Consider the following 26027-nt stretch of genomic DNA (forward strand, 5'->3'; position numbering starts at 1 on the left):
CTGCCATCATGACTGTAGTGTAGACTCTTAATCTGGCTCTGTTGTACAATGAATCTGAAATGGCCAAGATTATTCAAGATTATCAAGGCATGATAACAAAATCCTGAATTAAGTTTGATAAATCCAGGCTGAACCCAACCCTCACCCCATGTCAGATGGGATCGACTCCACCCCTTGTGACCCTGCATGGATAAGCAGAGTAGCCACATTGCTGGATGTTATGTTGTATAAAGAAGATAGTTACATTTAAAGGCATACTGTACTATGCAGCCTTTCCCTAAAAAGACACTCCTCAAGCAGTTGTCTTCAGCCATCACATCTGCCCCACCAGAGATGCCTATTTATCTTCTCTCTTTTTTTTTGCTTTGTTTTGGATGACTTTGGGAATCAACCTCTGGGCAGTGGATATGTAACAACCAGCCAGTAGCAGCATGCTGGGTGTGAGGGTGGGACCTAAAGACCAGATTACATCGCCGTCTCCGTCTCCCTCCTCTGCTCTCTGTCTGTTTGACCAAGCTGAATCACACAAACTCCAGCAGACTGACACTTTTCCTGCAGGGCTGCGCAGAGGTGTGGGCGTTTTGGTTTGTGCTTTAACCACAGTGAAACAATCAGAAAATAACTTTATTTTATATTTCAACTGATAATGTTCTCCTTAATGCCACCATCTTTCTCTCCACTCACTCTATAGCCCACTCACTGTCTCATTGATCCGTGGAGGAAGGGCTAGCTTTGAAGAGTAAATGTGCAAGATATTTAGCGGCAGCAGTTACCATGGTGTCATGGCTCACATTATTCATGGGGATTTTCTGTTTTTATGTCGTTATTCAGTTTGTCGAGTTCTGATGTTATGCAGTAGCCAAATCTGTAATGAGATGTCCCCATCGCTGATCACAGACAGTCTCAGTGCTTTCCTCTCTTTTTAATCATCCGGAATAGGGAAACATTTAGTTTGACCCTTGGGGCTGTTTGTATTACAGTTGGAGTGTCTCCTTTTTTTCCCCCTCCCCTCTCCAGTTATTTGTCATTGTTATGCTGTTAAAAAGGCTCCGGACCACAACAGAACCGGGACCACAGTCCCCTCTGTTTTTCGAGTCCAAGATAGCCAGACTGGCAGTCAGTCAGCCGGGTCTCTATCCGGTGAATGGAGCTCCTGTTTCAGAGCTGAAAAGCCTCCATTCATCCGTACCTCCTCTCCTCTTTCTGCTGATAGAATGTGGCCATGTGTGGACCCTGTCAGCCATATGTGTACCGTGTTGCTCTGGGCCCTCTCTCACACAAACACACATACACACACACACGCACACACGCACACACACACACACACACACACAAACACACAGAATAAAGCTGTCTCGGGGTGGTTGGGATGTCAGTCAAGGCCAGGGCAAACAGAGAGGGAAGGGACAGGCGACTAGAGATACACAGTGTTTCGCAGAAAGCGCCTGGGGTGACAGTCTGCCTGCAAAAAGTCACACACCCTCAGTGTGTGTGTGTGTGTTTGGGTGTGTTTAACCGAGCTGTGCTTTTACACTTCCTCCCCCCCTTGTGCTGGGGTTTGGATGCAGACAAACAGCTGCAGCTGAGCTCAGATTCCTGCTGAATTATGTAATTGGCCCAAATTAGAGCGAGGTAAAGGGAGTGAGGCAGAGGGGTGAGAGAGTGAAGCGAAGCAGTTTTCTTTCCTCCTCCTCCTCCTCTCTTTTGAGCTTTTGTCTCGCTAACAATCAGACTAACAGCTCAATCAAAATGAAAATACCTCCTATAAACACCTGGATCTGATTAAAGGGGTATTCCAATTAACTTTTTATTGCACTTCCATTAAGTTGTAAGTGACAGATCAAAAGGAAAACGTCAAGGCTTGTGCAACAAACACAGATATTCTAACCTGTAGTCCCTCAATTACTGCGGCTGGTGCAATTTGTTGCAATAATAAACAATATAAACTATAAGAACAAGTCGGCATCAGTATTTTAAGTTGACAAATAATTTGTTTTACATCCTATGCTATTAAACATAAAACGATAAAAATTTGATGTCGTGGTTATAGGAACCAGAATTATGTAGTGCAATAACTGTCACAAAATCTGAAACCATAATAAGCAGCACTTTTTTGGCATTTAAAAACACAGATGAGAACAAATACAGTGTTGGCCTGCTGCATGTTCACTCTGTTACCAAGGCAATTCTACAACAGTTATAGATTTCTAATATACTGTTATTTTTGTATTTTCAATTATACAACTCTACAATACACTTACTGCTATTATACTAAGTTGCACATATTGTTATATAATATATTCTTATTTAATGCCTCTTGGCTTCTCTCAACAACAATACCTCTCCAAGGATCAATTAAGTCTTACCTATTCCTAGAGTTTCTATTCTTCATTGTTCATATGGAGTTCCTGGAGTTGAGTGGTATTTCCATGAGATTCTGGCAGGCCGTTCACACAGGGATAGTGTTTGTGAACAGCACCTTGGAAAGTCACACTTGGAAAGCTGAGAAAAGAACAACTTTATCTGAATCTGATCTGATGCGAAGCAGGTGTCAACTAGACGTGAGTCAGTCACTCAGGTTTTAATGCTCACAGTAAATGCCCACAGAAGTGGAAGCACAGAGTCGCTAACTAGGAGCGGAGGATCGCTTCCAGCACAAACACAGCACCACAATGCTATTTTGTACCAAGGAAACAAACTGTGCAGCAGGAAATGAACAATTTCCTTGTGTGTAGTTCAGGCGCTCTGCGAATACACAACTATCCAGTTAAGGCAGAGAATGTAAATTACATGCTCGACGCAACACACACACACGCGCAGCCACAGCTCCATGAGAGGCCAGATACGGCCCAGCCCTGTGCATCTGCAGGTGTGAACTCACTGTTTCTGCAGCAGTTGTGCTCTGATCAAACTGCTGATCTTTTTTGTTTTACTGGTGTCAGAGAATAACTCCCCCATGGTAACAATGCAGAGCTTTCCCTTGACCTGAGATGCACCATGACAGTTGAGTCTCTCAGCTCTGTCTGCCTAATTTACCCTTCTCCCACTGTCTTGTCTGAAATTTTACAAATTTTAAAGAGAATGTGGTACATTCAGTTGTAGTACAGAAAGAGCAACACTAACTGTGCATACAGCATAATGATTGAGTGTATTCCATGTTGAGTCGTATACTTATTGCATTGCATTCTGCACATCCCATATTGTATAAATTGAGATATTCTGTCTTTTTTTAAAATAATAAAGCAGATGTAGGCACTAAATAAATAGCTACAATGAAAGAATCAAAATGCTTAAAGGGATAGTTCAACATTTTGACAAATTGGCCCATTGCCATGATCCTTATAGTCGTAGCAATAGGTTCATTACCTTTAATTTTCGCTATGAGATAATAACAGAACGTTATGAGACAGAGTCATTTTCGAGGCAAATGCAGAGACTGCTTGCCGAAAATGTGCCCCAGACGGGAAGGCGCATCAGCGGTTTTGCATGAATTTCCCTCTAAAACAACTCTGTCTCATAACATTCTGTTATTATCTCAAAGCGTGGTGAATGTGCAGGTCACAACTTGTCCACGAGAGCGTGTTGGAGTTGTTGGATTGTGTATTTGATGAGTTTGATGAGGGAAACCAAGAAATCCCATTAGCCTCCGTAGCGGCACCTCGCAGCTCTGCTGCACCGTTCTAAAAACAGCTTGCACCGACAGTCAAAGATAACAAACCTACTCCTAAAACTATTGGGATTATGGCAATGGGACAATTTGCCAAAATGTTGAACTATCCCTTTAATCTGCAGAGACCTGCACACGTTTCCAGAAAAATGAACTGGTATGACCTCTGTGACTTTGTGATGTCACAATGAATCAGTCTCTGCCCCCAGCTTGATCCACCTGGACCCACCGTCCAGCCTTGCAGGATTCGTTCTCTCTTAAGTTTCCTGTTGTATCAGCTGTGTTGCTCCTTGAGGTAAACACGGACTGAATCGTCTGGTCTGGCTGTGTGAGTGGACAGCAAACCTGCTTACCCACAGTTAAGGGGATGATATCCACCGCCCGCTGTCAGAGCTCTGAATAAAAAAAGGATAAGCTGCTTGATGGCTCCGTCTCCTTAGCTGTTACCCAGGCGAGGCGTATTTCACGTAGGCAGCCGTCCACTTCCGCTGCCTGAAGCTGCGTGTTATCCCACTTTGGATACACACAACAACAGGCCACTAATGGTCAGTGCGGCGCAGAGAAGTAGACAGGGAGTAAAGCCGCAATGGTGCGCGGGGGTCACAGGGATGTCAGTGGAGGAGGACAGGAGAGAAAAGAGACGGAAGGGTCACGACGGGAAGGAGAGGAGAGATGGAGTGGAGGAGTGAAGGCGGAGCATGTGATCAATTCAGACTGCCTGTCAAAATAAGTGCATGTGTGAGTGTGTAGTGACTAAATGGACTGAGCAGCTCTGACAGCAGCTCCTCTTCCTCTGCTTCAAGGAGAGGAATCTGTTTACTGTTGCTCAGATTCCAAACATATTATTATTCATTGTGTGTGTGTGTGTGTGTGTGTGTGTGTGTGTGTGGAGTGTCGAGGGAGAGAGAGGCATCACAAACTGATATTTTATTCATGCAGAGAGACAAGTCAGCCCCCCCCCACCACCTCTACACCCCCCAACCCCGTCCTTTCATCTTTGCACCTCGTCACCTCTCCTTCGATAACTCCTCATCCCTCACTTCCTCCTTTCATCTTTGTCCATTCTGGCCCCTCAAAGTATTTACGGGTGACTAAGCAACTCACCACTCAAAGACCATCTTTCATCTGGCTGATTTCAACAGGGCAAAGCCTCTGATATGCACACGTGTGTCTGTGTGTGTGTGTGCGTACCCGTCTCTCTCTCCGGCTCTGTGGACAAATTTTGTTTGAAACCAATCGTGGGAACATTTCGGGCCGGTTCCTCGCGTCTTCAAAGGGTTGAGGTCAGAATGGGGTTGAGGTTTGGGTAAGGGTTGAGGTTGAGGTTGAGGTTCGACGTTGCAGCGGTGGTGGTTGTTTTAGGGCCCAGGGATTGCATCATTGGTCCTCACAGCTATAGAAAGACCAACAGTGTCAGTGTGAAACTTCCCGAAAGCTGCAGCTGCTTCCAATAGACGTCCCTGACAGACACACCCTTCCTCTGCAAATACTGAGCAGCATTTGGCTTTGATTGTATCTTTAAAGGAACAGTCCAACCTTGAACACTATTGGAAAAAGTCCCTGTTGCCCATGTGCTTTGCATTTCTGCCTCCGTATTATTGTTTTGTGGTGTCTTTCCCCCTTTCCTGTGGATAAATGGACAAATGTGGGTGATGAAACATGATGCCGGTTTATTGTGTTTGCTAACTTTGGTCTTAAATTCACAGACACATCATTGTTGTGGTAATATTATGTATATGTAAAGAGATTGGCCAGAGCAACTCAGTGTAAACACCATATATTGGTACTGAGGGTGTGTGAAAACAAGAAGAGAAGCAATGACTTCCTGGAGTCTTGTCCTTGCTGTAAAGTTGCCATGCAACCAGCAGGGACTCTCTTCCTGGCTGATGTTCGCCAAAAACTAGTTGCACTTTATAACAACTTGTCCATTTTAGTTAGAGATAGACTATTGCAACAGTGCACGTTCATTTTTTTTTAACCCTCCTATTACCCTTACCCTAACCCTAATTTGACCTCATGTGATGTTTAACGTCTCTAAAAAAGTGATTGATGTCATTTGTTTTGCTTCATATTTGATGACTTTTCCTATGTTAATGGTTTATATTAATTAACTAGGTAAACATAAAATTAATATGATAATATTTTTTAATGTCCTGTACACATACTGTACGCATCGGTGTTCCTTGGGGTCAAATTGACCCCAGGCTGTTTTAGCTGCATAAAACATAAGAAATAACAACATTTTACACACATTTGTTTTGGTAGTTTTGGATGATATTGAAATCACTATAACATGGAACTATAATCTTCAAAAAGCTTTAGGGCCCTATAAACAATATCCAAAATTGTAGAAGCGCAAGAACCACTTATGACAACATTCTCGCGAGAACTTTGACATTTCAAACGCTGTGGGGGTGAGAAAATATGGCTCTCCTGAAGATATTGATAGTTTACACAACATGGGGTGGAGCAAACATATAAAGACATGCACAGCAGCCTTCTAAACCATTTCTCTTGGTGCTCTGTGTGCTCTGTCTCAACTGAAAATGACTTCTAAGACAAGGTTTTCTGTGTGTAAAGTGTTTACATATCTTTTTGACCATGAAAGTGAAATAGAGGTGAGACAGAGGATGATGTTGAGGAGGACTCTGATTATGAGGCGTTTTCCTCTGATTAGAACGAGTGTTGGCCCTCCTGTGTCTCTCAACTCCCTCTTTTTAATTTTAGGTCAATCAATGAAATTTTATTGTCCTCTGCATATTTCTCCATTGTAACAGGTGTTTGGGATGGTAAAAGGGGGGTGGGTGGAGGGATTTTTTAAATTTTATTTAAAGGGCTATTAAGGTACTAAACAAACAAACATAAGGTTCCTGACACATAGGTTGGACAACCAATTTTAATTCTAATAATTTTCTGAAGGTTTAAATTACTGGGGTCAAATTGACCCCAAGGGTAAAAGGTGTTAGTAAATTTGAAGGTAATAGGAGGGTTAAAGGAGAATTGCCGTTTATTACAATCTGGACCGTATTTCTAGCATAAAATACGATCATTTACTCACCCAGATAACTTTGGTGTCATTACAAGTCGTTTCGACAAAATTAGATCCAGCAGAGAGCTGCGTATATCCATATAATGTGAGTACACAGGGCAGCGCAATGCAGCAATGCAGACTGTAAAAAAAACAGCAATTATCCTTTAAATGTGTTTATGAACTTTCAGAGAAAATTATCACAACACTACAAAAAATAACACAGGTGCAAAACAGAACAATCACAGTAAGGCTTATCTTCAATAAGCTAAATATGACAGGGTAATAGAATGCAATATTTGTCTCAGTGCAAAGCATAAATCATCCTGAATTGTCACTGGTGGTCCAATAGCCATCCTAGTTATCCAGAAGAGAAAAGCAAAAAAAAACAAAACAAAACAACAACACAAAAACGTGCATACTAAATACATAGCACAGTGCATGTTATTTAGTCAGCTATAGAGGTATTAACAGGTGTACTGTTAAACAGAGCCAGCTCCAGTTATGCTAAGCTAGGCTAACCACACACTGTCATGAGTCATGATTGCAAAATATGTAAAACAATGAAAAAAGCTAATTTAGACTTAATTTAAATGTATGTAGCTTGACTACAAGGCAGCTAATCTTCGGGTAATGCATGAACAAACCAGAGTAATTGTAATTTTTTCTCATTCCCTCCAATCTGCCAACATGGTGCGAAACGTAGCATATGTGCAAGCTGGCAGCTGGTTTCTAACTTGCTGGCTTAAGTAACCATGATATTTCTGGATTAGAATTTCATTTTGATACAACATTCAACCAAATCGTGTAATAACTGTCAACATGGCGCTCATGTGCCATGGGATGTCTGTCCTCTACAGCCTGTTGTGTTGTTTCAGGCCCTGTGAACAAAGTGTCTGCACACGAGTCGATTCTTCAGAGCGGCCGTGTTATTGAAAAAGTAAAGCAGTAAATCGAAAGTGGCCTTCATCAGTAATCAAAGACAGAGCAGCTGCAATGACATCATGGATTTGGGCGTGTTTTGTGTTTCTTTAAGTGATGTTAAAATACCTTCACCATCTGTGAACACACCATGTTTTATGAGTTCAGTGTCAGACGTAGAAACGGCAGGTCACAACACACCGTCTCAGCTCAAGGTCCATTCAGCTGTTAAAGAACTTTTGACTGTATAAACTGGGTTACTCAATTTAATGTTCTAGCAGATACCGATCTGTTCTGAATAACCGCTCAGTCAGTCATTGTGTGTTTCTGTCTTTCAGAGGTGTCCATGAACGAATTCAGCTTCATCTTTGGAATAAAATACAAGATTTGTAGTCTATAGAGCTATAGCCCTCTATAGTGTCCATATAGTGACGGTAAGATTAAAGGAGTATTACATGAATTGGCTTGACGTTATTTATGGAAGCAGAAAAAACTGTTTGCTTTCTGAAAAACAAAACAAAAAATATCCACTAATGAACAGTGTCAAAAATAGAACCTGTTCATGAACAAAAAAAAAGAAAAAGAAAAGAAAATGGAACTGATTCACTTTGGGAATTCCTTTACTTCTCTTAGTACTTAGTTGGATCACATAAGCTGAACTATGCAGATTCAGTTTCTGCACTGTCGAACATATCAATTTCATAAAAGCTGTCAGGCTTCCTGCTGCATCAGCAGGTAGAGATGTGGGAGAAATATGGGGGAAAAAAACTGGAAGGATGATAGTTTTTCACACTCCAAACTTTCTCAAGCTCATGTGTGTCCTGTGATTACACTGCTCAGGTTTAGACAGTGCAATAAGATATTCCCTGGATGTGGATGTGCTCTGATGCCACAGTGGGGGACGTGGGATGGGAAGCGTTCGAGGCTGGATGGAAAACACTGCATGTGTAACAGAGTTATTAAGTAATTCAGTTACATGATGTTGTAGAAAGGACAAGGAAGATGTTAATGTGGGATAAACAAACTATTGGTTGAGTGGGTAAAACATCGACTGGATTTGATGTGGCTCTTTTTTTAATAATGAAAAGCTTAAGATCGGTTTGTTCAGAGATTGTGTGTCTCCTCAGACTAGAGAGCAGTGGGCTGCTGCTGATGGAGTAAACCAAACATTAAGGATGATATAAATGAATCTGGTACTGAGAATTATGTTGTGTGTGATCTATCTTGAGAGCAAAGAGCTGTGTGTTGTTGGTTAAAATCTGGTAGGGGTTTTTTTGTGTGTTTTTTTTCTGGACAGATCATCCGTCTGGAAGGAGATAATCAGATTTTGCTCAGTGTTGTGTTTGAATGAAAGGAAATGAGCTCCACTTTGTTTTCTCTTGTTCCTTAAAACTGGGAACTGTGCAACACTTGTTTATAGTTTGTAAATATGGATGATGCACAAAGACTGAATCACTGTTCACACAACACATGAAACATTTAAATTAGACTGTAACTTGGAGAAAAGCTGGAAGCTGAGAATAGACTCCCTTTAGTTGTAGATATATAGCAGTTCTTTTCGAGGAACAGTTCTGTTGGATGTTTTCCACATGAAGCACTTATATTGTTATGTTCCTTTCATATATACTACCAAAGGATGCGTGTTTTTTAAGAGAGGCAAGCCGGCGATGGCCTCGACAAGTGCAGCTCTGCAGCCGTCCATCAGTACACAGTACAGTGTGCGTGTGTTTGTGAATGGCTGAATACGACTTGTCCTGTAAAGTGCTTTGAGTGGTCGATCATAGTGAAGCTCTATTTAAATACAGTCCATTTACCATTTAATCCCATGTGGGGTTGCTGTTGTTTCTATGACACATGAATACAACTAAAAAGTAGAACAGTGTTTCAGGGTTCCAGAGGTGCTTACACATTCAGAAATTGATGATTGAAGCAGTATAACCTAAAATAATGTTACACCTATCTTGTATATTTTCCCCGTATTAAAAAAAAAAAAAAAAGAGTTTGAAGGAAGGAGTTATTGGACATCTGTGCCTCTCTGCCTCTGTCATGATGCCTTGGAGGAGGTGTATTGATATCTCAAGAGTCAGCTGTGCCAGGCAATGAGTTGATTAGTGTTGAGCTGTCTGTGTAATTAACATCTGGGAGAATCATTTTGTATTGTTTATATTCCACTCACAATCCTGGCTAATTCACTAATTCACTGGGAAAGAGGAAGCTAGTTAGCATAACTCGCTAATGTTCTCATTTACTCACACTATAGCCTAGATAGCCTAGATACGATACATATCCCAAAGGCTGGATGATATGATATATAGGGATACTGCAAAATTATACATTGCAAATGCAGTTCCTTTTTATGCACTCAAACTCATCATTTCACAGTTCCTATAACATCCTACATCATAGCCTACTCTTACTTTTTGTGCAATCTGAACAAGTTACCGACCAGAAAGGAATTACTGATGGTTGGAGGCTGAAATACAAAGCAAAACCACTGTCAAAATGTCAACAGTTGATAAAATATCTAGACCAGTGGTTCCCAACCTGGGGGGCGCCAAAGATGAATAATTTTAATGTAATTAAAATGTTAAATAAATTAGTAGGCTAAGCATTTAATTCATATATGTTGATATATCAACTAAATTCAAGGGCCACATTAAACATTTATTTGTGTATTTAAATAGATAAACACCAAAGTTTTCAATGGTAAAAATATGGGTCCGGAACCACTGATCTAGACAGTGCTTTGAAGAATCCATACAGCGTCACAAAATGTTTCAGTATTTTATTGTATCGATATTTTCTGACCTCCTAGAAAGGAGGTGTAGCTACTAGCTAGCTAAAAGCTAAGCCAGTTATGGCGCCAGTTGTAGCTAATTAAAACTGTATTCATTTTGGTGCCTGGTTTTCATTTAGTTTTTAGATGTAGTCAACAACAAAGACATTGTAATCAGTTTTTGTAGTTTGTTGTATCTGAAATTTTTATGTCTATTAAATATTTTAAGGCAGCAGTTACCATGGTGACAGGTGTCGTTCTTGTCTATGAAGAGGCAGGTGGAAAAGGTGCTGCTCACTTGTTCTCATACACACACACACATACACACATACATATACACAAACAGTACCTTTATCCATCTGCTGTGCAGCGATACAGCCCGACTCTCCTCAGTAGGTGTCGTCTCCACACTCACACTGTTTGAACAGAGCCGCTGTTGAAACTCTCTCTGTCAATACTCGCCGCTCACTGTTCACCATGAGGGTTTAGCTTGAGAGGCTAAAGTATCAGATAACGTAGTGTTATTTCCTGAGTGGACATCTAAAGTGAGGTTTAGGTGGTTGACTGCTGACATTAATCCTAGAACCCACTCCCTCCTTCCAAGAATAACATGAAAGACTCAAAAGACATTTTTCACCTGGTTTTACAGTAAATCTGTTCCTTAAAAACATTCTTTTATTCTTTTTGTGCATTAGTCGGGATTTCATTGTGAATGATTAATCGCCATGAAATATTGTTTCATCATATCTGTTTTTCAGATGAAAACAGAAGCTGACAAATTACTAGACTGTCATAAGTCAGAGCTCAGCAGTAAACATGTCAACAACAGCTAACACCGTTGGCCTGTTGATAAACTGTCTGTGCAACCACTAGAATTGAGTCATAGCCTACTATTTTTAGCGCTTGCCCACACAGATACCTCACCAATCAAATTATACTGTCATAAACACACATTAAGGGCCACTTTTTCTTAAAATAAAACTTTAATTTCTTGTTTTGGGAATTTGGTTAATAGTAAATAAAATATTGTGCATCACTGCACTCATTTCCCAGCGATAACCTGTTTAAATTTCAGCATGTGCAGTCTTTCATGTCTTAACGGTTGTGCCTTGAATAAGAACAGTGTGCTGGGTATGATCTGTATGTAGGCTATGATCTGTCCTGTGGAGCCTCTACAGAACCTTGAATAAAACAACAGAAACAAGGCATTCGATTACAGATTTTACAGTTGAATATCTTGGCAAAGAAAGCTTTTGACCATTCCAGCCAGCCCTAATTTGATCCTCTTGTAATTTAATATGTCTTCTGCTCTTTTGTTCCCTGCTCACTCCCACCGTCCTTGTGCCAGCTCATGTGTGTGTGTGTGTATTTGCGTGGGAGCTGCTGAGATATCACAGGAAAGTCCATCCTCCCCCCTCCATCCCTCCTCTCCTCGTGCTTCTCTCAGTCCTCACCCCCCACTCCGCCTGCTCTTTATCACTGTCTGCTGGACATGTTTACTGCTGCTCTGCCAGGCCGTGGCCGTGGTCGACTGCTTCTCCACACATACACGCTCACACACACACACACACACACACACACAAAGACCAAAGGCTGGAAGTGCGGCCGATACTGTAGATCAGCTTTATGGAGAAACACTGCCAAATTTTAGACGATATACAACACATACTGTCTATTACTCCCCAGACAGGGAGCTAACAGTTTTGTCTACGTTTGCCAACAGTCTGCAATACATCCTGAAAGGCTCCTGCTGGCTGGTAGAACAAACAGCCAGAGCAGAGCAGCGTTCGGCTGACTGGGTATAAACTCTCTGATTATTCCTGTGGCTCAGGCCGGCCAGAGTTTTACAGCAGCTAGTTGCAGTCAGACAGCTGAAATGGTCACAGACACTTAATAAGAACGCTGGTATAAATCATACAACCTGCAACTGCAACACCTGTTGTGTGTTTATTGTTCAGTGTTTTTCTGTCTCTTTATTTTCAAATCGTCACACTTTATTCAGAACTGGAAAAACTCACCCAACCTGTCCCTTTGTAAAGTTTTGAAGCCTAACCCAGTTATATCAGCATTAACACTGTTTGCCCTTTTCTCTGTATCTTTATCTATTGTTGGTCATGGCACTGAATTACACACTCCTACTGGCTCTGCTGGCTGTTACAGGCACACTAAAATGTAAATGGGATTAGTACTTCTTCTGTGTGAGAGATGGATGTTGATGATGCCTGTTAGATATTTAGTTCAGCACAGGGTTTGGAGTTTATTTATTTAAGACTAGAAAAAAAAAAACCCATATACTGCTCCGAAGAATGAGAATAAGTCATGAACAGATAAACTTGAAATCGCCTCAAACACAATCCAAACAAATGTGTGTAACTTTCTGTTTTTTTTTTGTTATCATGGTTTGCAGCTTTCATCTATCACATAAGCAAAAACGTAACTTTTATACGGCGAAAAAACAAAGAAACAGAAATGTCTTAAAGGGATAGTTCAACATTTTGACAAATTGGCCCATTGCCATAATCCCTGTAGTTTTAGGAGTAGGTTCGTTACTTTTATTTGTCGGTGCAAGCTATTTTTAGAGCGGCGGAGCAGAAAACAACTCTGTCTCGTTATTATCTCATAGCGTGGTGAATGTGCAGGTCACAACTTGTCCACCAGAGCGTTTTGGAGTTGTTGGATTGTGTATTTGATGATGAGCCTCCGTAGAGTAGCTCTGAGCAGCTCACGGCTCTGCTCCGCTATGTTGAACTATCCCTTTAATGATCAGTCCACAACTTTCAGACTTACATATTTCAACAACTACAGGATGGAGACCTGGACACTTTGTCCTGAGATTTGTGGTCTTCAGAGAAAGACTTTGGTGGTCTCTTGATGTTTTTAACTGAACACCACCACAACATTCATATTCTCGGCGTGTAGTGAAACATCTCCACAACTAGTAGATGGATTGATATCAAATGAGGTGCAGATGTTCAAGGTGCCCAGAGGATGAATCCTAAATTATTTGTTTATCTCCTGACTCTTCATCTAGCATGACCAGATGGTGAGCATTTTTAATCATCCAGAGCAGCATCTCCACTCGTACTGGATGCAAAGTGACGCAGATTGTGTGTTAGGGTTGAGGGTCAGCTTTAACATTGCTGTGCGCGCGGCGGCCCTCTGGTATTTTAATGGCTGTTTGTGCTGTCGCCCTGACACACCCACCACATGTATTTCTAAGGCCGTTGTGAGATGTCGCACACTTCTGACAGGACTTGGAACACCGCGAGGGAAATGGAGGATGCGGATGTCGTTCTCTCTTTATCAGGCGCTATACAGGAGGAAATGTTGGAGATCTGGCTTGATTACAGTCATTTTTACAGTTTTTATCTGTATCTATACTCAAAGTGAGCGAAAACCTCTCAAACAGCATGTGTGCTTGCGCACTGCGCAGCCATTACCAGAGAAGCCTTTCTACTCACTCTTGGCTGTGATAATGGGCACCTGTCTGAGCCGTAATCATGGTAATTCTGCTCTCAGGTTTTTTGGTATAAACAAACATTTCTCAGATTCCGCAGAGACGGCGATGCGCAGCCGGTAAAGCTGGAGTGTCGACACTTAATGGGCTCCACATGGACATCATCCAGCAGTGTTTCATCACCACGGCTGCGCAGCAGTACACAAACACTCTCTAAAATCTGTGTGTGTGTGTGTGTTGCAGGTGTCTGGGATCGTGGGCAGGGCTGATGTCTTGGCCTGTTTGCTGTTCTTGCTGACGTTCCTCTCCTATATTAGGTAAGATGACTGTGTACCACCCCCCCCCCCCACCCCCACACACACACACACACACACACACACATACATGGATACACATGTGTAAAAGACATTAGTCTGCCTGAGGGACTGATGAGGATGACGACTTGAGCTGCTACAAAGGAGTCACTTGTCAGCATTTATCAACCTCCAACGCTCGCTCATTGTTTCCTTATTGCTTCATTCTGACTCCGACTTTGTTATATGTTAAGCTTTTAATAGTGGTAATAGGTTTACAATGAGCTGCAGTTTGTTACTAGAACAGAGAACAGGCTCCCCCTGTCACAGTGGCAAAAGTGAATTACTAGAGAATGTGCAGTACATCATGGCCGCTGACACATTCCACACAGTAAATAACGTTTTACTCCTTCACACAGTCTCCAGTGGTCATGAGAGCGCACTAGCAAACCCAGCAACACCCCCGATATGTGCGACAGTGCGAGGGTGTGATTAGCTGAGGTCTAATTATCATAGCTCTGGCCTTCTGTCTTATCTGTAATAATACCATTGTACTCACCAGTTTTATTAATGAGATGTGGAAGAACACCGAGTCCAGATAAAAACAGGTTGTACAGGTCAGGACAAAGGAGTGATCAGCGCTAACAAGCTGGAAACAAACTTATCTGCAGAAGAAAATTGAAGCAATTATTTTGTTTTTAAATTATTATAGAATTATATAGACATATAACTCAAACTGTGCACCCATTGACCCACTATGAGTGCACAGTAGGAGAAGAATTACTATTGGCAGCTTATATGTGCATTATGTATGTGTTGTGACAACAGCACACTGATGAGTAGATGTCATTACAATAGGTAGATTAGGCGTGCTCATTCTAAAGGTCTCCAGTGACGCTCAGGTGCCAGTCCAAAAAACGGTATAAAACCCATTCATAGAAATCATTCAAGACTGTGATATATTTAAAGCAGAAGTAAGTGATATATTTGTGTTAATATAAGTCTTAAATAGTTGTATCTTCCGACAGCAATCACTTACATAGAGTGTTTGGACCGAAACACGAGTCTGTCAGTCACTCTGCTCTGCTCTGAGCTGAGGAGAAAACATTTATCGTATCCTACAGTTTTTATCCAATGAGGAGAGAGAACGGCATGCAGGGCTGTGTGTGCAGCCAAGGGACGCCGTGAATGTGGTGACGTAGGGACGAGGACTGTTATGGTGCGTTCAAGGAAACTCGTAACTCGTGTTTTTCCGACCTGTGAAGTCATACCAGTTCAATCTGGTACGAGTTCACGGGTCGGAAGTAACGAGTGGCCGTTATAGTGACTTTCACAGGTAAAACAGGTCGGAAAAACACGAGTGGGTTGCCTGAAACGCTACAAAGTCGTAAGTTGTGACTTGAAGCTGTAATTTACGGTTTCAAAAGCCTACCTGGAACGCAGCATTAGCCAAAACGACCGGATCGCTTACTTCTGCTTTAAGCAATATATCACTCCAGTCCGTGGTATATGCTCATTATACCACGGCTAAGGGGCGTTGTTCGGCCCGACGCGAAGCAATGGCAATATAAAAGAGGGATACGCAATCAATTTCATGTAGTTTTATTCAACCAGAAATACATATTATCCAATAAAATAGCCTCACTGTGAAAAAAATAGTCCCACCTCTCCAGACGTTAGCTCCAAGTTAGCTCTGCATCTCGTCTTTTCCTCCGCTTTTTTTTCAGGTGAAAGTCACTGCTCAGTCCCCTCTACCATTGTTAACCCTCCCCGGAGGTGAAAGTTCACCTTAAACATGTGAATTCAACTACTTTAGTCCATTTTTTAACATGACAACAACTTCTGTTCATACCAGTCATACGTGCCTGATGCGGAGTGATAGCCTGCACTGTGATAAGGCTTTAGAATAGTAGCCGTGGTATATGCTCATTATACCACGGTTAACAACCAGTCAGATTGCCGGATTTCACCTTTCCGTTTTATAATCGATAATGCATCATAATAATTTACTTATAGCTAGGAAAAAGTGAACCATCATAAATATACCTACTATATCAGAAAATAAAAAAACTCTTATGCACAGCAACAAGACAATAGGCTATAAGCTTGAAATAGAATGTGATACATACAATACACAGAAAAAGGGGGAAAAAAGGACAATTGTAGCAAAAAACCCAACTATCTTAATTAGACCAAGACCTGGATAAAATTATATCAGCTTCCACATACACATTACCTCATAGACCTCATGTGTGGTTGCAGAGACAACATACTGCATGTTTTGTATTAGCACATGTGTTCACTATGGTGTTAGTCAACATGCAGCACCAGGCATTATGTTCCTTTATATCAAGTACAGACCAGACTATGGAAATTTCTTGCAAATGAAACGAGTCTTCTGAGACTTACAAGGGCCACTTCCTGTTGTCAGGAGGCGCTGCTATGACTACGGCTTAATAGCATCATCAAATGACTACAAGCAGGGAGTGAGGGACAGATTTATGTTCTATGGCAAAACGTGAATACAGTTTCTGGTTCAAATGACAAATCAATATGAAAATACAACTTTAATTAGGAGTAACTTAATGAGATCAATGATTAAAGATTATAGATCAAACAGACAGACACATGTTTAATCACTATTTAGATAGATATAAGTGTCAGATCTGACTTATTATTGGAAGATCGCACAACATTACACATGATAGTGATTATAGAAATGTAAAAATGAGTGTGTCCTAGAAAACGACAGCTACAAAAGGTATTAATATGGGCTCTGATGATAGAGGAATGATATAGAAGAATATATAGGTCATTGCACATGTCTCTGCGATGAGTCCTCTGTCTAACGTGACTCTGTTCTCCCTCCTTTCTGTCTCCCAGGAGTGTGGGTGTGTGTGTCTCCGAGGACTCCCTGCCCTGCACCGTCTCGCCGTGGTCTCTGCTGGTCAGTCTGTTGCTGGGCACGTGCGCCATGCTGGTGAAGGAGACGGGCATCACCGTCTTCGGCGTGTGCGCGCTCTACGACGCCCTGGTGCTCTGCCGCAAGCCTCTCATCCAGTAAGCACACAGAGCGTTTGTTTATGTTTTGTTTGTGTATTTCTCCCCCCCACCCCACCCCCTTATCTTGATTTATGTGGCGACGGCGCTCGGAGCGTGCACGTAGCTTTTCAGCAAAGCTCTGCTGTGTTTTCACACAGCTTAACTCGTTTACACCTGGGAGCTGCCCACTGCAACCAGACAATTTGTTTTGGAGGCAGTTTTTTTTTTTTTTTTCTGAAGCTGCGTGTAGTCCAACGGCTGGGATTCAGACGACTCAGATCTTTAATGTATTTGTGGGTGTTTGCGTACTTTGATCCATGGAAACTACTTCTCCTCTCTGATATGAGAAAACTTGTGCCAAACCTCATCATTTTAAATGAATAGCAGACCTGGATTGGTTGGAAGTTGGGTTTAGATGATGTAGGTACACACATGCATTTAAACAAAAACATCTGGACACTTAAAAACAGATGTTTGATTTAATTTAATTTAATTTAATGGACTTTTTTTTTTATAGCCGGTGATGCACTGCTCATCTCTCTTGGTTCCTTTTATCTGAAAAACCTGCAATTAACTTGTGATCTGGCTTGGACTAACTTTCAAAGACTTGTTTTCATGAGTCTTGAGACTTTACTTGAGACTGAAACACAGAAAAAATTCAATAGTGGGTTCACAGAGTTGTAGACTTGATCATTTTACTCGCAAAAATTACAACATACTTGAATTCTTAAGTTGCCTGAGACCTGGAAACCAACAGACACATTCAAGTCTCAAACGTATTCTTCCACATATGAATAAACCTACAATCAAGGCCCTTTAATACATGGACCAGTAACTGAATATAAATGTAGTATATTGGCACTGAAAACACTTAAAACATCCTTCATAATGAAAAAGTTTTTGTTATTATATTTCTACACAGTTTGGCCTCAGAATTAACCCAAAGAGAAATTCTGAGCCAGTCGAGGGCTCTCTGGTTCTCACTGCTCTCATGAGCGCATAATCTTTCATTGCTCTAACACAATACTTCTATTCAACATGACAACTAGAATAAAACCTGAACAAATTTGCACTCTGCACTCAGGAAAGTACACCACAGTACAGACAGATGAAATTAAGCAATGCTTTATTGCCTGTTATTTTATCTACAACGTATCTTCTCTTCTCAGTTCAATATTTGCTCATTTGCCTGCTGCTATTTGCAGTGCATGTGTTAGAGTGGCTGCAGAACCTTGTGCAAATGCTCTTTTTGGAAAAAGGGAAAATAATGAGGATTACCTGGGCTGTTGATCCAGGGAGGTCTGGAGCTCAACCTGGACACAACAGAGATCCAACAGTGTCCCAGCATCAGAGAGGACGAGGAGGAGGGGGGGTGTTTCCTCCATGGGTGGATATTGAATGCAGTCAATTCACCGTCCTTCCTGTGTGCGTAAGCCCGTGTGGCTTCACACAGATGCCATTATCCATGTCCCACTTTTTACAAGCACACTGTGCCGCTGCTGTTTCTCCATCTCCTGCTCGGCCCTTTTAAAAGAAGCCTGCAGTGATAATGGAGAGGACAGATGCCTGGAGAGCAGTGAGCTTCAGATAAAACACACTCACATTTCAGGCCAACTGCACTACAGCTCCTCTTATTTTAATGGACCAAGCGCCAGTGTTTTGTATGTTTCAGCCCATTAACTTCAAATTGCATACATTTCACATTACAGCCCAAGCTTTTCCAAAGTACACCATCAGGTTAGAGCGCCTCCTCCTCCTTTAGTTTATGTTCATTTCAGTACATCGGGAAAATCAACCTGTAGAGACTTGAACTTGCTGCATTTAGATACTCCATCACAGAGTACATTTTTCCCTAGTTTTTGGCAAAGTTACAGCTTCCACATGTGAAGAGATTTCTGCAATTTATCAGGTTGTAGTCACAGACTCTCCTCAGGCAGACACAGCAAGAAGAAGGAATTAACAGCACCTGAAACAAAGCTGTATCTTTGACAGAAAATCAGCAGCAGATGAGTTTCATCAGAATCGTTTTTTTTTTTTGGCTGAAACTTAAAGGGCAACTTCGGTTTTTTTCAACCTGGGCCCTATTTTCATATGTTTTTCTGTATATGTGAGTGATGGATAATACTTTTATTGAGGTGGCTCCAGTATTGAGCCGGGCAGGCAGCCTGCAGCCCAGCTAACGCTCTTCAACCAGGCAAGTGGCTCCCGTCAAAGTTCGCCCTATAAACGGGCATTTTTTTCACACTGACAGGCTCAGATAGTTACAATGAGTGTCCGACAACAAACTAGAAAGGAGAAATGAACGTATGTCTCTACCTTTGGCATGTCTCTTCTTCTTCTGACTGGCTGTAGTCATCCCCGGTCAAAGTGGTCACAGCAGACCCTGTGGTCGGCACGGCGCAGTGCATCCACAGGAGTGTTAGCATCCATTTGTAGCACAGCTAACTGTTAGCCCTAACTTGTGAAAGCTCTGTGAAAGCTATGCGAAGAGCAGCCCAACATTTTGTTGTTACAATTTGTAAATTCTCCGGTCGTCTCTCTTCACCTGGCGTGGTGAGATTTGGACACAGATCACAGCAAACAGCGACCTCCAGCTAAAGGTAGAGACTATTACGTTCATTTCTCCTTTCTAGTATGTTGCTGGACACTCATTGTAACTATCTGAGCCTGTCAGTGTGAAAAAAAAGCACGTTTATAGGTTGAACTCTGACGGGAGCCACTTGCCCGGTTGAAGAGCGTTAGCTGGGCTGCAGGCTGCCTGCCCGGCTCAATACTGGAGCCACCTCAATAAAAGTATTATCCATCACTCACATATACAGAAAAACATATGAAAATAGGGCCCAGGTTGAAAAAAACTGAAGTTGCCCTTTAACGGTTGTAGTTAACACTTTTCCAGTTATTTTTATTGAGGAGGATAGTCGTCAATATTTGTTGGCTGACTTTTTTTCTGAGTGGTTGAATAAAAATGGAGCAGATTTCAGAAACCCAGAAACCAAAACCTGCAAGAGTGGATGTTGGAAGCAGGTGGGCGGGGCTGAGAGCACTGCAGCGACTGCTTTGTTGTGATATCACAAAGTGACAGACGGCTGGTGTTACGGCTCAGTTTCTGAAAATGTCTGTGTGCATTTCTGTTTCACAGGCTTTGATACTTTCATATAGAACCTAGACTTGTTTTAGAATGAACGGTAATCTACCTTTATACAATATGTGACTTTTTAATTAGGTCTGTATGATGTGTTGAGGGCGCTACAGGCATTTACATGGATCACATCACAGGTATGGCGTGACATGTTACTCTGCAGTGCAGCAAAAGTGTGTTTCCCTTTAAAGTGGAAATATTATTTTCTGCATCCTCGTAGCTGCAGGGCTTATTGTGATGTGAGTTTTGCTATCTTTCCCATGTCAAGTTCACAAGCACAGACCAAATATGGATATATGCAGACACCCAATGCATTATAAGAGCTATATGTGTGTGTGTGTGTGCGCTCTTTTCAACAGCCTGACACTATGGGTGCTGCCAACTGAACCCTCCACTACTCCCAATGGCAATATCTCAACAACTGTTGGATGGATTGACAATGAGTGTTTGCACAGACGTTCATGGTCAACAGAGGATGAACCCAAATCCCTGATCCCCTGACTTACTCCATACCATCATAAAAGTGATTATTACATAATAACTTCTCTGACTCTAGAGTCGTCAACGTGTGAAAATATCTATTTGTTTCTGCCGTGTGATATTCCATTCTCTCCCTGAAAGTTTCACCTCCATAACTTGTGTGTTGCAGTGTGCACTACAGCACAACTTTTGCAAGTAATAAAAAATAATATAAGTCCGGGCAATTAAAATGGGGCACTGCTGGTCCTGGGAACCCACGCTGCTTTGCATGCATGGCCCCCAGCCCCCTGGAGCTTGCACCCCTAATTAACTGACAAAAACCTAAAGGCAAATGTTCATTGTGATGGAGTATCTGTCTGCAGCAACTTTCAAGTCTCTGCAAGTTGATTTTAATGACAAGCTGACTTTTGGGAAAAGAAACCAATGACTACCTGCTAGGTAGAGAACATACAGCAATCAATCTGAAAAGAAGTCATACTTTTGGAAAATGGTCAGCAGTGACTCATTTATAGGTTTATGTGAAGGAGAAAAAAACACAACAAATGCTGCAGTGTTCATAGTCTGAATGAAAGAAGGGGAGGAGGGAGGGGCAGGCAGAGATTTCCAGCCAAAACTAAAAGCTGTGTTTTGGCTTTTTAAGAGAGTGTGTGCTTTACAGTGCGTGTGTGCTTCTCCATATTTGCATAAGTCTGTGTGTGTGTGTGTTTGTGTGTGTGTGTGTGAGCGTGTCTCTCTGTGTAAATCTGGCCATACCAAAGCCAGTTCCAGATGTTTTGGGAGCCTCCCCGCTGTGTAACCCGGTCTGGAATGTTCTGGAATTAGCCTGCTGTCACTGGGCTGGTTGAGCTGATAACGCACTGAAACACTAAGTGCAAAGGGAGAGTTGTGTGTGTGTGTGTGTGTTTAGCTTAATATGTGTTATAGGTTATTTTAGGCAGACTAGCCTGGGGCATGTGTCTGTAGGGCTGTTCAGAGAGTATCAGTGTGCTTGACTGTGTGTCTCCCTGCAGCCATGTTTGATTGACAGGCTGCCTGTTTTTTTTAAAAATTTTTATCAGTGACAGATTTCATTCATTTACATATCAAATATAACACATTTACAGCAGCGGTTTCATTACACTCATTAGTTACAGAGCGTTTAAAGTTCAGGAAGGCCTGTTTCTATTCCAGGAACCTTTCCAGGAAAACAGGAACCTTTTGAGGTGGAGGTGGAGGTTTTGCCTAATCTGTAGATCAGGAAGTGGAGGGTGTTGTTGCAGGCGGTCAGCGGAGGGAGCACGTCATCTAACCCATCAGATATCATCAGCGTCTGGAGCATGCCGGCCTTTTTAAACCACACTGTCATCACAAACAAAGAGTTATTTATTTACTTTGAAAAAACCACAGCATTCACAGTAATCCCTTAAATCTTTTAAAGGGCATCCAAATTAAGCAAACAAGCTATTTGTTTCCTGTTTCTATTCTAACAGGATCTGGCACAAATTAAGTTGTGGTTATTATTGACCCCCCTGAAATCTGTGGCAGTTGTATTTTCCAATGACCGTGGAACAAGAGTCAATGCTGCAGCTTTAAAACTGATGGAAAGGATTACCATTACAAATATTTAACATTTGCTTCATTGTTAAAGAAGTGGGAAACACTCGGTTCATTAAGATGCATTGGAATCTGAATAAACATTAGATTCCTAGACAGCTGGCTGGGGCTAGTGTTGAGGTTCAGGTTCAGGTTCAGGTTCAGGTCAGAGGGAGCATATCCACAGGGAAATCGAAGGCCAGGGGGCGGAGACCCAAACGCATGACTCAGATACAAAAATAGGACTCAAAAATCAAAGGCTTTCTTTTTTTACGAGGCAAAAGAGTCGACACACGAGAGAGGAGACAAACAAAGGCAGACAAATCCAGAGGATCTGGCTGAGGCAAGGTCAGAAACGGAGCGAGAGTGGCACTCCAGGAAAACTATTCAAAGACAAGGCTGGAGGTCGTGTCACGGAGAACAAAGATGAACTGGCACAAGGAGGACACAGACTAAATAGACTAGTGTAGTGGAAACAAAGAGACACCAAGGATACACATTACACTGTGGCAGACAATCACCGTGATGGAGGACAGAGAGTGAAAAGCCAGAGAGAGAGTTAGTGATTTCAAAATAAAACAGGAATTGCATGAAATAATGAGGCAGGAACGTAAAAACAAAGACAGAAAAAAAAAAATATTGAAAGGTTTTTAAAGGGACAACGAGGAGTTTTGGAAAAGCGAAGCGTTTTCACACTACATTTATGAGCCTCCGCGCACCGTGAAATTCTTTGACCGGCGCAAGACAGACTCATGTTTTCATTCATCAAGAATTAAAGTCAGAGGTTCGAAGACGATCGCATACCGTCGTAGTTCCGACCATAAATGGCGATTCGGCGGCGTTATTCTCATGACTCGCCACAAAACTTAAAGTAAAGAAATGCTGGTCGGCTCGCCCAGCATTTCCGCCACCACTAATAATAACAAAATAACGATAGAGGCAAAACGATATATTTATCGAAAATGGGCCCATTAACAAGTGTGGGTAACGTAGATTCATCCACATTAATATGAGACTTTTTTATTGTCGCGGAATTTTTTGTTCTGCCGATGGAGAAACTCCTCATTGTCTCTTTAAATATTGGATCAAAAACGGACACAGAATCCAGTCTATGATAACTTGGATGTGTGTGTAAAGTATCAGACTGTCCCAGTCGGCTTCTCATGTCAACCAGTCTGTGACCAGGATTGGGTTTCACTCGTCTCCGCGCCCGCTCTTGTTTATGTCTTCCTCCAGATTAGCTCCAGCCGCTATGATAACCCTTAATACTCTAAAACTTGCACACACGCACAGAGATCAGTAAGCCTGTGTAATAGCAGCGGTGGTGGTGCAAAGCTCGCAGAAGGCTGCTGCACTGCGATAATGTCAGTGCAGAGCAGGCAGCCAACATGTGAGGAGGGATACAGATGTCTCTCTGCAGGATTTAGACCTTTAGGCCTCTCTCTCTCTCTCTTACTCTGCCTTCCTCTCTCTCTCTGACTTGGAGCTGTGTGTGTTTGTTCCTACCACAGCCACACAAAGTTACAAGTGCAGCCAGGTGGAGGGCAGCTCCACTGCTGCTATGCTTTAATGTCTGGATTGTCTTTGGATCGTGGCTTTGCTCAGCTGCAAGGTGGTGTGCTTCCTTTGGGACAGCACGCACACAACACACTGATGTACAAACACAATCTCATTTTTATTGAGACAATTGAGACGCGACCCACACGTTTTCATCTTTTCTACAAAGCATTTGAATGGAGGACAGTTAATACCATAAGCCGTGTTTCCACTGCAGGAGTTCCTGGTAAAGGGAGGGGGTAGGAACTTCTACAGGAACCGTCCTCTCACTCGGCCCTCTCAGTGGTCGTATCTCCACTGCAGAGTAGGACCCGTCGTCATGAGTTTCCATCGCCGCTTAATCGCTGTGCGACAGTTTCGACCGTGACGTCACCCAGGCAGGTCACAAGCACGTGCACAAAAATCATAACAACAATGAAGAAGGATGGAAGGAGCTGAGGCGGTAGGCGCGTTTCTGGTTGTGTGTTTGTGCACATGGCGGTTGATTGTAATCCTGCTTGAGTTTTTTTTTTTTTTAACTTTTCACGGCATTGTTTTGTGGCGTGATGGATCCCCAGTGTGTCGAGGTGCGCTGATATTTTCATTTCGCTGCGATGACTCAAACCCCCTCTGAATCTCCTCGGTGCCGTAGACTGCAATCAATGCCTGCACCTCATCGTCGGTCCATTTGTCGTACATCTTCCTGCTGTTTTCTTGTTGTTTACAGCGGTGTCTGCTAGGCTAATGCTCCCCTTCTACTGGATTTTAAAAATGCTGGTTGTTTTGGTGCTTTCTGGTAGCGTCAGAGCCTGCTCTAGCTTTAGCCAATCAGTGCCGGGTTAACCTCGAGCCCCACCCAGGAGCTTTTCAGGGCCGAATGGAGTACCTACCCTGGAGTAGGTACTCGGTTGGCCCCCGTAAAAGTTCCTGTAGGGGAGGTTCCTGCAGTGGAGACACGCACCAACGGGGCTGGCCCCATAAAATTACCCCCAAGTTCCTGCAGTGGAAACGCGTCTTTTGATGTGGGGACATTCATACAGTTCAGTAACATTGTAGATATTCTGCTGTAAAAAGCATCAGAGACAAAACCAGACAAATAATGAATTTCAAAAATGGAAGTGGTTTTGAACTGGTGATTAACATCTTGTTTTTTAAAAGGTAAACATAAGTATGAGTCACACTGAGTGACTTTGACTTTTATTGAAATTCAGTACAAGTACAATAGCGTCACAGCTACGATTGTCTTCATTTGGTCATTTTTTCAAAGGTTCATCAAGATCACTGCATTATTCATTTTACGTAGCATCACAAACGTTACAGACGACAATCAGACAACTACAACTCAGTGCACCAGCCTCCACCTGATCACTACTATTGGCTGTGTGCAAGGGGGGGTTATAAGGTGCATCAGTTTTATTAGACTGTAATGACAGCCATAGATATTAGAGAATAATTAGAGCCATAGTGGATTCTATTATTATTCTCCATAGTCCAAACTGGATCAAACACATGTCAGTGATTAAAGAGAATAAATGTTGGATTTACCAACTATTAGAAGATGTAAGCCTTAAAAAGCCTCTTTGTTCTGTTCCAAATGCAAGAAAACCTCATTAAAAATCCCATTCTCATTTGTGTGAACACAATTCAGTAAAAATCAGTCGTGTAATGGTGAATTTTCTGGATCTGGATGAGTTAGAAATTTCCATTGAAGCTAAAAAAAGCTGCTGCTGCTGGTGTAGTGGATGCAGACTGTCTAGTGGACAGTAACCTCCAGGAACACGCTTGATGTTGGGAAAGTCTGATGAAAGAAATGCTGAATGAGGGATTGCACCGAGTTACAGAAGATTGTGGAACAGAGGCCCAGCTCCGGCTCAGACCTGACGTCAGGACGTCGGCTCTCCGCAGTTTGCCGGTGGAGATGAATAGTCACCTGAAATATCTTCTTTGATTTGTTACAGGGAAATGGATTTGAGGAGAACTAGCTCCAAAAGAAGAGTGGAGCTGCGCAGTGTTATTTTTAAATGCACACAGCGAGAGAGAGGGCAGAGGAAATCTGGCAGAAGGAAAAACTGAGAATTAATTCAAGAAACATTATACATGAGAAAAATAGAAATAT

At 42.2% G+C, this 26027-nt stretch overlaps 1 protein-coding gene across 1 annotated transcript in view; it reads left to right on the plus strand.

Annotated features, from left to right (window-relative positions):
* The window catches only part of tmtc1 (transmembrane O-mannosyltransferase targeting cadherins 1), a 200838-nt gene that overhangs the window by 56104 nt on the left and 118707 nt on the right, over positions 1-26027 (plus strand). The window contains exons 3-4 of the mRNA XM_085768906.1: positions 14093-14166; positions 17026-17202. Coding sequence (XP_085625032.1) covers positions 14093-14166; positions 17026-17202 — 251 coding nt within the window. The remainder of the gene's footprint in view (positions 1-14092; positions 14167-17025; positions 17203-26027) is intronic.

This window comes from Trachurus japonicus, chromosome 23 (genome assembly GCF_045865225.1).
Source record: "Trachurus japonicus isolate A0001 chromosome 23, Traja_1.0".
NCBI classification, from domain to species: Eukaryota; Metazoa; Chordata; class Actinopteri; order Carangiformes; family Carangidae; genus Trachurus; species Trachurus japonicus.